Source organism: Grammomys surdaster, unplaced genomic scaffold (assembly GCF_004785775.1).
Source record: "Grammomys surdaster isolate TR1022 unplaced genomic scaffold, NIH_TR_1.0 125863, whole genome shotgun sequence".
Lineage (NCBI taxonomy): Eukaryota > Metazoa > Chordata > Mammalia > Rodentia > Muridae > Grammomys > Grammomys surdaster.
Window position 1 is genome coordinate 376,557 of NW_021620689.1, and position 10,239 is coordinate 386,795.

The 10,239-nt window shown below is 45.6% G+C and overlaps 1 protein-coding gene across 3 annotated transcripts in view; it reads left to right on the forward strand.

The window, feature by feature from the left end:
• Window positions 1–9,827, forward strand: part of LOC114640998 (protein argonaute-1) — a 35,139-nt gene extending 25,312 nt beyond the window's left edge. For 2 of the 3 annotated variants that reach the window (XM_028790103.1, XM_028790102.1), the window contains exons 13-19: window positions 1,632–1,791; window positions 1,964–2,054; window positions 2,760–2,954; window positions 3,633–3,767; window positions 4,319–4,420; window positions 4,763–4,962; window positions 5,242–9,827. In XM_028790103.1, the coding sequence (XP_028645936.1) occupies window positions 1,632–1,791; window positions 1,964–2,054; window positions 2,760–2,954; window positions 3,633–3,767; window positions 4,319–4,420; window positions 4,763–4,962; window positions 5,242–5,350 (992 nt within the window). In that variant the 3' untranslated portion in view covers window positions 5,351–9,827. Of the gene's footprint in view, window positions 1–1,631; window positions 1,792–1,963; window positions 2,055–2,759; window positions 2,955–3,632; window positions 3,768–3,974; window positions 4,099–4,318; window positions 4,421–4,762; window positions 4,963–5,241 lie in introns of those variants that run through there. The other variant, XR_003714233.1, reaches the window with a different exon arrangement.
• The last annotated feature ends 412 nt before the right edge of the window (window positions 9,828–10,239 follow it).

Genomic DNA, 10,239 nt, shown 5'->3' on the forward strand with positions numbered 1-10,239 from the left:
CCCCTCCCCTTTCCCTCCCTCTCTCACACGTTTCACATTTGGCAGTCTATCTGTAAAGAGAGCATGCATTCTTTTGCTTTGCTGTCCCCTGGCAGTTGCCCACTGCTGTTGCAGATGCTGGAATCTCAGCCCTCTACACACTCCTGGAATCAGCCAGTGGACATGGGGACCATTATCTACAGCAGATAGCTCATGGCTGTGGGATTTCCTCTCTCTGATGTTCCAATCCCCTGAGTTTTGGTTAGCATGTCTCTGCTGTCTTCAAAAGATATTTTGTGTGACTTTTCTAAATGTTGATTTCCAAAGAACAGATTTGCAACTAACTTCTCAGTCTTTTATAAGCTAAAATGATTTCTTTAGCCTTTTAAATAAGTTCCCATTGCAAACATACCAAACTCTTCCTCAATCTTACATCTTCTTTGTATTGGGTATCACTAAAACAGTTTTTGTTTCTACACACTGACTTTTGGTTCTCACTATCACCAAATACAATGAATATTTACTGTTTTCATTGTACCTGATCTCTCAGCTGTATCTGACTTTGTCAGTTACTTGTTTTCTTTTCCTTTAGCATTTACAATACTACACTGTCTTGGCTTCTTCCTAGTTCTGCTGAGCTTCCTCCCTTTGCAGACTTCTTTAGCTTGTTCTGCAGATGTTGGGTTTTCTTCTAGATCCAGATCCAGCCTTGCTGCAGGCTTTTCAGCTCCCCATCTTAGGAGTTTTTAAAACTGTCTCTCTTTCTTAGTGACCTCATCAAGAGCATGCCTTCATTTACTACTTGTACTTCAATATTGCACAAATTTTGCACTTGACAAAAAAAAAAGCTTCCAACTACCATGTCTGTTTGCCTAGTTACACCCTTACGACACTCAGACTCAAGAGTATATGATGATCTATTTCTGTTAAGAAAGCTAAAGCCTTGAAAGTGATCCTTAATCAAGGAGTATGCGTGCACATACCATAATACGACCCACTACTCTGTCTAAGACTGAAAACTTAGTGATAAAATCATCCAACCGTAAAAGCTCGTTTCTCTTATGTACAGAGTCTATACCAGGCTTCTTAGTGGTCTTTTGAACCCATTTGTTTCCATGTTTGTGTGCGAGGGACTGAGCCCGGGCTCGTGCGTATTAAACGTGCGCTGGACTCCTTCCTCCATTCCAGCCCCTCAACCGCCTGTCTAAATTAATTTCTCAAAAGTGCCTTACTATTTCCGGGTGGAATGCTGCTTGCTCTTTTTGTTTTAAGACTCTTATGGTTTAACTCAGGCTGCCATTAAAGTCATGTTCTTCCTGCTTCATCTCCCAGTTGCTGCCATTACAGGTGTGAACCATCCTGTCTAGCTCCTAGCTCAGGCTGTAGTTTTGCATGTTTCTCTTCTGCTTGGAATGTGCTCTTGTGCAATATCTCTCTTCTCTCTCTCTCTCTCTCTCTCGTCCCCCCCTCTTTCTCTCAAACTCCTCCTTCCTAGATTTTAGTTCATTCATTATACACCCCTAACTAGGTTATTACCCCATATTATACATTCTTACAACTCTGTTTTACCACTTATTTTTTATACTGTGTGACATATAGTACACTTTTAGCTAAATGCCAAATGCACTAATCAGTGTTCTCTCTTCCCATAGCTGAAGTGAAACGTGTTGGAGATACACTCTTGGGAATGGCAACGCAGTGTGTGCAGGTGAAGAACGTGGTCAAGACCTCGCCTCAGACTCTGTCCAACCTCTGCCTCAAGATCAACGTCAAACTCGGTGGCATTAACAACATCCTAGTCCCACACCAGCGGTATGAGCTCTTACTTACTCTGTCACGGAAACTCCTGGGGAGTGGTGAAAAGACAAGAACCCTTTCCAGGCAGAGTAACAGAGACAGAAGACACAGAAGACGAGAATGGCACTGGAGGTGCCAGCCAGAGACCACTCAATTCCTCACCATTTTGTTTCCTCTCCTTGCTCAGCTCTGCTGTGTTTCAACAGCCAGTGATTTTCCTGGGAGCCGACGTTACACACCCCCCAGCTGGGGATGGGAAGAAACCGTCTATCACAGCAGTGAGTAATTCCTCTTAACTTGGAGTCCTTTAAGAGTGCATGTTCATTCAGTCCCTAAGCCCTGCCCTTTCCATGCACCCCCTGCAAACCTAACTGCATGGGAGTGTAGCCTGTGGCCAGAAACTATCAGTTGCTCTTTTTGTACAGTCATTCGCTTTTTGTTTTAACTCCAGTTTTTTTTTTTGTTGTTGTTGTTATGTTGTTTTGTTTAGGGGGTGTGTTTCAAGACGGGGTTTCTCTGTGTAGCCCTGGCTGTCCTGGAACTCACTCTGTAGACCAGGCTGGCCTTGAACTCAGAAATCCACCTGCCTCTGCCTCCCAAGTGCTGAGATTAAAGGTGTGCCCCACCACTGCCGGCTCAAGGTTGTTCTTAATGCTCACATCCTGACATTGCCCATAGACTGCATGTGAGTGCTGTCCTGCAAGGACAAGGAGAGCAAACATTCTGATCACATATTAAATAAATTCTGTTTGCGTGGCAGAACAGACTGAAGCCGATGTTTATTGGATCCAACTCCTATTCATCTCTTGCATGGCAGACAGATAGGTACTGTCTTCTGATGTGAGGGTTTTCTAGGAACATAGTGAGTGAGCTCATCCAGGTAGTTGTAAAGCATTCTTACTCAGAATTCCTCCCTCATGCCTGTTACTTCAGAGCAAAGGAAGGTGACATTCTAGAGGCTGATGCTTTCTCCTTGTTGTTAGGTGGTAGGCAGTATGGATGCACACCCCAGCCGATACTGTGCCACCGTGCGTGTGCAGCGCCCACGGCAGGAGATCATCGAAGACCTGTCCTATATGGTGCGTGAGCTGCTCATCCAGTTCTACAAGTCCACCCGCTTCAAGCCCACCCGGATCATCTTCTACCGAGATGGGGTCCCTGAGGGCCAGCTGCCCCAGGTATGGCTCCCAGTGGCTGCTACATTATCTTGTTGAGGCTAGAGGACTACTTGTTCAAAGTCATTGGTGCTAGGAAAGGCCAGAGAGCACAACTGAGAAGCAGGGTAGCAAGTACCTATGGGTTTGTGTTTCCACACACAGTTCTCATGTTCCTGGGTTCTCCATTCCCTATGATATCTGGAACACTTATGTTTTTAAAGTCTCAGCCCCTAGGGCACTTAATTTGACAGAAAAAAAATAGTGTTGAGACTATTTAGTGGCTCTTTTCTTTCTTTTGAGATGGGGACTCATTACTTAGCTCTGCCTGGCCTGGAACTCACTATATAGACCAGGCTGGCCTTGACTTATCAAAGATTCCCTGTCCTTTCCCCTGAGCACTGGGATTAAAGATGTGCCCCACCACACCTTTCTAGTTCTGTGTCTTAATGTCAGGTCTCTTTTTGCATGGAGAGCAGAGAGGTACTGTCTCCTGAAGCCAAGATTTCTAGCAAAGGTTTTCTAGGACAATAATCAAATAGACTGAGTCTCAGGACCTATCATTGCTAATTGTCGAGCATCAGCTTCTGAAGGTTACATGCAAAAAGCCACATACACGTTGGAATGTTTTTAGTTCAGTAAGGCCTTTGAATAAGAAAGGGCCACCATGTGCCTTTTTCTCCTTCTTCACCCTGTGTCTAGATCCTTCACTATGAGCTGCTTGCCATTCGAGATGCATGCATCAAACTGGAAAAAGACTACCAGCCTGGGATCACGTATATTGTGGTGCAGAAGCGCCATCACACCCGCCTCTTTTGTGCTGACAAGAATGAGCGGGTGAGTGAGGAAGCTGAGGCCACCAGTGCCCTCTTCCTGTCTCCTGTACCTTGAGAGACAAGCCTTGAGATACAGTCTGGGAATTTAGATTTTTTCCTGTGTGTCCTCCCTGGCTGTTTTCCCTGGCTTTGTGGCCCATCCTCCACCACTTCTCCCTCACTGCCTCTTCCTCTCCTCCTTCCCTCATACTTCCTCTCCTCCTCCTAGCTCCCTGGCCTAGGCCCCATATATAGACCAGCTCCCAGAGAAGGGAAAGGGAACAACCATTTATTGAACTTCTCCTATGTGCCACACACTGTTCAAGGAGTCTTCCTCACAGAAGCTCTGTGAGGTAGGTACTACTGATCTCTCCGTTTAACCTCAGGAAGGTTAAATGTCGTGCTAGGATCACACAACTAGTAAATGGCGAAACCAGGATTCAAACACTTGATTTTAGAAGCCCAGTATTTCCCTCGTTCCTGGAATTCTGGGAGAATTAAGAGTAGAATCCAGTAAAGATGATAGTCAGGGCCAGGCAGGTCTTGGGATCTTGGTTGTGTTTGTCTCTACAGATTGGGAAGAGTGGTAACATCCCAGCAGGGACCACTGTGGACACCAACATCACTCACCCATTTGAGTTCGACTTCTATCTGTGCAGCCATGCAGGCATCCAGGTGGGTGGGCCATCTCCTGGGGTTCTTATTGGGTCAAGGATTAATTGGTTATTCCTACTGCATTTAGAATATGTTTTGCTGTAGCTGAGTATATAAAATGACTGTTAGTTAGCCCCAAGTATACTTGTAGGTTGCTTTATAATATTTGATTTTCTGTATTATGCCTCTTATGGGTGGTAGGGTATGATCATGCAGCCTAAACATATTCTTAATTAGTAGTGATTTGGGTTTGTTTTTTTTTTTTGGTTGTTGTTATTGTTGTTATTGTTGTTTGTTTTTATTTTTTGTCAGCAGGCATCTACTCTGTCCAGTAACGGGCCACTTACCATCTTTTTTACCTAGGGTACCAGCCGACCGTCCCATTATTATGTCCTTTGGGATGACAACCGTTTCACAGCAGATGAACTCCAGATCTTGACATACCAGCTGTGCCACACTTACGTACGATGCACACGTTCTGTCTCTATCCCAGCACCTGCCTACTATGCCCGCTTGGTGGCTTTCCGGGCACGATACCACCTGGTGGACAAGGAGCATGACAGGTAAAGGCTAGCTGGTTTTTTTGTTTTGTTTTGTTTTTTTCTCTCTCTCTCTTTTTTTTTTTTCTCTGCTTCAGCCTTTTGTGCCAATCCTTTCAACTTTTTGTTGGTAGAAGGTAGTGGATGTTATCCAATTTGATGCCCTTGGGCTTCTCTACCTAAACCTGAGTTGCTGTTTTCTCTTAATTTGGTATGTGAATTGGCCCTGTATGCATGGGTGAGGGATTAGCAGCAGTTCAGTTTACCAGGAAGGACTTTTTTTTTTATATGTTTTCTTTTCAGTGGAGAGGGGAGCCACATATCGGGGCAGAGCAATGGGCGAGATCCCCAGGCCCTGGCCAAAGCTGTGCAGGTTCACCAGGATACTCTACGCACCATGTACTTCGCTTGAAGGCAGAACGCTGTTACCTCACTGGATAGAAGAAAGCTTTCCAAGCTCTGGGAGCTGTACCACCCAAATCCAGAGGAAGCAAGGCAGAGGGAGGTGGGGTCAGAAGGAGTATAGGAGGCCTTGTTTCTATCTATAGAGGGGGTATAAGGGTGGGAACAGGACCAGCAAGACAGATTACCTACCAGCCAGAAATCTCTGATAGCAACCTCATGTCCTCCACTCCTCTCCCCATCTTGTCATATCCGATCCCCCTGGACCAAAAGGGGCATCACTAGTGCCCACCATACACACAGTTGTCTCATGTGACTCACAGTGCGAAAGACTCATGCTTGACAGCTTGCTAGGGTCAGCTCTGCAGCCCTGTAGTCAAATGCTGGTATGTTTGGGTTTGATATTCTAGATGAGAAAGTGGGTGGGAAGAGGGCAGGAATTTTTAGGAGCCTTAATCAGAAAAGGTCTAGATTTGTTTAAGAAGAAAAATGAAAACAGACTCAGATCAATATTTTAGGATACTAGATGTTTTCATGGGTTCAGAATCCACTTTGTAGGAAGATTTTTAATGCTAATGGTTTGGGTTGCTCCTCCCCAGCTGCCACCCCCTCCCATTATTCCTCTCCACATTCTCTACCCCATACGCCTCTTCCCTGACAGACATCCAGCCCCTAGTAACATTTAAGGCACTATGGCACTTAGCTCTGAGGTGACACGATCCTGTCTTCCTTCCGCCTGCTGGTGGGTAACCAGTGCCTTCCTGTAACGGTAATGCTGCAGAAATGCAACCTTTTGTACCTTTCTCTGTGGGACGGGGTGTGGGTGGGAGAGGAGGTAGGGAGGGAGGGAAGAAATATCCCAATGCCAGCAAGCCTCCAGCCAGAATGCCAGCTAATTTTCATTTGAAGGAATTGACTTCCATAATCATTGAGCTTTTAAAAAAAAGATCACAACCTCAAGATGGTTAAAATCCATTGACATTTGCACTTTCAGACATGACAAGTCTCTGCGCTGCTGAGATGACTGGCCCTTGGCCTTTCCCCTTTAGCCTCTTCTGTTCCCTGGCCCCCACCCACCCCCCACCCTGCCAGGTCTAGAGTTATTGTCATAGTATTTCTCATTCTTGGCTTCTTCTCCCCCTGATGGTAAAGTCTCTTTTGTTTCAATATTTCTTAACTGGGGTGTCTTACAGCAGAAAATCTTAAGGACTAAAATAAGAAAACAGAAAACTAAATTTTATTTTTATACCATAACTTGAGTCTATTGCCAAAATCTGGAAATCCCTCCCATACCTGATGAGTCTGCATCCCAGAAACATGGAGCCATCAGAAGGAACTGTGGACCTGACTTGTGTTCTAGCCTGGCTAAGTAGGGGGTGGTTGTCTCCCCAAGGTGGGGCTTAGCCTCTGTCCTCCCTCTGTGCAGATCAAACCTTGTTCTTGAGACAGCCTCCCTCCACTCGCTGTCCTGCACTCCTTGTGAGCGCATCTTTTCCTTTTCTGGACTGGACTGTCCTTTGATTCCCAGACTAACTGAGACTCTAGCACGTCCTCTGGACAGGCTGGAGAATTTTGCTGCTCCCTTTTGCTTCTGTTTACACAAATGAAATTTTCCTGTTTCCCACTAGGGCATGTGAGTGGGTGGCATGGGCTTTTCTTCTTCTACCCCTCTCTTGAGATACTGGGGTTCAACTGTCTTGCAGGACTAGAAAAGAAGTGGGTTCTGGCTTTGTTCTTCCTGACCTTGAAGCAAGGCCCCCTCTTTCCTTGACTGTTCTTTATTCTTCCTGCATTATTGCTTGGGATGGGGAATTTGAACCTCTGTATACAGGTTCACCTTCTGAGGAGCCTGAGGTTAGGATTGCCCTACTCTGGTGATGAAGCCATGATATTTTAGAGCTAGCCTGGGCTTAGAGGCCAGCTGGAGAAAGGAAGGTCTGAACTCTGGCCTATGGAGTCAAACCTTTCCCCAGGAGCCCCTTGTACAGACCCAGATTTGCTATGCAAATAGTCCAGGTTCAGTTGTGGCTGGCTACATTGTTCAGTAACTTCCCAACAGGTAGCACAAACATTCCTTATGGAAAAAGCCCAGGACTGTTAAGTAGTTCCTCCTGTACTTCTTTTCTGCTTGGCTACAGTATGGAGTGCCCCATGGGCACAGGCCCAGCCGAAGAACAGAACGGAGGGCTCTGGGAAGAGGCAGCTCACTGGAGAGCTTACATTCCTTACACAAGTGCCTAAACAGAGTGATGCCAACACTCCATCTGCCCTGTCCATCGCCTTCATAGACAGTTTACTTCGTGTTCCGTCACCCTTTGGGAAGGGAGCCCTTCACAGACAGTTTGCTGTCAACTTGGGTACACTTGGGGGCTTGGATTAAGGGCACTATTCCAGGAGGGTTCAGTCATTCACCAGCATTTGCAGATGCCCACAGGGAACAGGTGGCTGTCACCACTCCCAGCAACACAGTTTTGTTCTCTCCTGTTTTCTTTGCCTCACTCTCTCCAGTTGGGTTTTAAGCTAGAATGAAAAGTAGTTTCAGTCCTTTGGTGTTTATGTGCCATCCAAGAAATGCAAGAGAATGCTGAGCATGACGGCCCATAGCTGTAATTCTGTTATCTCAGCACTAAGGCTGAAGCAGAAGATTCAAAAGTTCAGGTCCACCTGGGCTGATCAGTGAATTCCAGGCCAGTGTGCACTATGTAGCAAGACCATGTCTCCATAAAAAAGATGGAGAAAAATGACTTGGGTGGTACATCTTGCTGTGATTTTAAACAGTTCTTTGAGACTTAACTACTGACCATGTGGGTTCTTCTCATTTAAAGGCAATATGCACACATTAAAAACAGTGTTGCCAAGCCTCAGCTTGTTTGGATTTGGTTTAAGTGGTGCATTGTACGAGCTCTGGGAGGATTCCAACCTCATCTCAGATCTTTCTTTCTCCACCCCTACCCCCCACACACTGTTCAGCTTTCCCTCTCCTCTTCTCGCCTTCCCTGGCTTCCTTTTCCTTCTCCCTCTTCCCTCAGCTTGCTTGCTGGCTGGCCTGCCTGCCTGTCTGCCTGTGTGATAATGAATTCTCTGCATGGCTGCAATGATCCCACTGTTAGTTGGAAAGGTCAGGCTTAGCTCGTTGACTACAGAAGACCAAAAACCTGTTTCTCATGCCCAGTGGTGTCAGCCCTGGGTTGCACTGTCCTCAAGCTTACACTAGGTCAGAGCAGCAGGCCTGTCTCACTGACAAAATCAGTAGGGTTTCTGGCCATTTCAACACCTCTCCATTCTGTGGAGGTGAAGGAGTGATGCTTTGAATTCAGTCCAGTGTGACCTATTTATTGGTTGAGGTGCTATTGCTAGCCTGTCAGGATCAGCCTGGAGCTACTGTTACTGGGAACTTATCCTTAGACTCTGACTAAAGTTAAACATAAGTATGAAACTACTCTAAAAATCTAGTTCTCAACTGCAACATAGCTCCTCTGGCTGAGCAGCAGTGTTTTTGAACAGTTTTCTTTTTAACCAGAATTCTGTGAATGATGCCAGGGACACACTTTTCTTAGCTGGCCCATGGAAAGTCTAGAAGGTTGCTCAGTGTTTTAGACCTGGCATCAGGCATCACAGAGGAGGATGGAATTTCTTCCCTTTCAGGGTAGAAGAGTCATCTCTTACTTAGCCAAAAGGCAGTTTTGGGAATTCATGTCAGGAGGAAAGGTTTTGTTTTGTTTCTTAATTTACTGGACTTTAGATCATCTAGGATGGTGGTTAATTACGCCTTCCTTGGGCTGGGATCATGGCAGGGATATGCAAGGCACGCTAATACTTGGCCTTCTAAGCAGACTAGGAAAGGGGGATTCTCTGGTTTTCTCTTTCTCCCCACTTACTAGGACTTGCCTTCTCCCTGAGCCACGAGAGAGGCTGGGTTGGTGCTCTCCCCTTACTCTGCTCCTACTGACTTAGAACCTTTGGCTGCTGTATGATAGCCCAGGAAAGGGAACGGAAAGAATGGGCTCAAAATAATAATGTAAGGAAGGCGATTTCCTTCCTTAAAAAGGGAAATCAAAAACTCTCCAAGAATTGTGTAAGTAAAGATAAATGTGTCTGAATGCACTGAGTCCTCTGGTGTCATAGCAATAAGGAAAAATGAATTGACTTCCTGTGCACACAGTCCAACCTGACTGGTGTATGATGTTGCACTTAGCGGCCATGTGGTGGGCATGTGTGACTACTCTGGGTTTCACTTTATTTTCTAAACTTTTTATTCTTCTCAAGTCCAGCATGGATGGGGAAATGTCCCTGGAGCCCCGCAGCTGTGTACTTGTTTGCATTTGTTTCCCATTGAGACTTGTGTTTTGTGTCCTGCTTTGAGCTGTACCCTGTCCCGTCCATTGTGAAATTATCCCAGCAGCTGTAATGTACAGTTCCCTTCTCAAGCAAGCAACAGCAGCACAATCCTGTGTTTTATAAAGACAACAGTGGCTTTTATTTCTAAAGTGCAGTCTGCGTTTTTTTTTTCCCTACCACAAAATAAACTGTTGGTATTAATTATATCTCTGATAGGTTTTAGGATGGAATAATAGATTGTCATGCAGTCACACTGCACAGGGTCTCTCTGTATTCTTCACTTCACAAACATGCAAAAAACTGTGCCGAGAGTATTGTGGGAAAAAGTAGGTACAGTTCAAAAATGAGAAAAACAGAATGTCTTTAAAGTTTCTTGGGGTGATCATTGGTCACCAAGTCCCTCCAGTACAAAAGCTTACAAGTGACTGAGCTGAAGCTGTAGCAGTGAGGACGGAGCGGAAAAGAAACATCTGAGAAGCAGGATAGAGCATTAATAGGACATCATGACTGATGGGAGAGGGACAGTAGTAGATGTAGCATTTACGTCTCTACTTGAACATG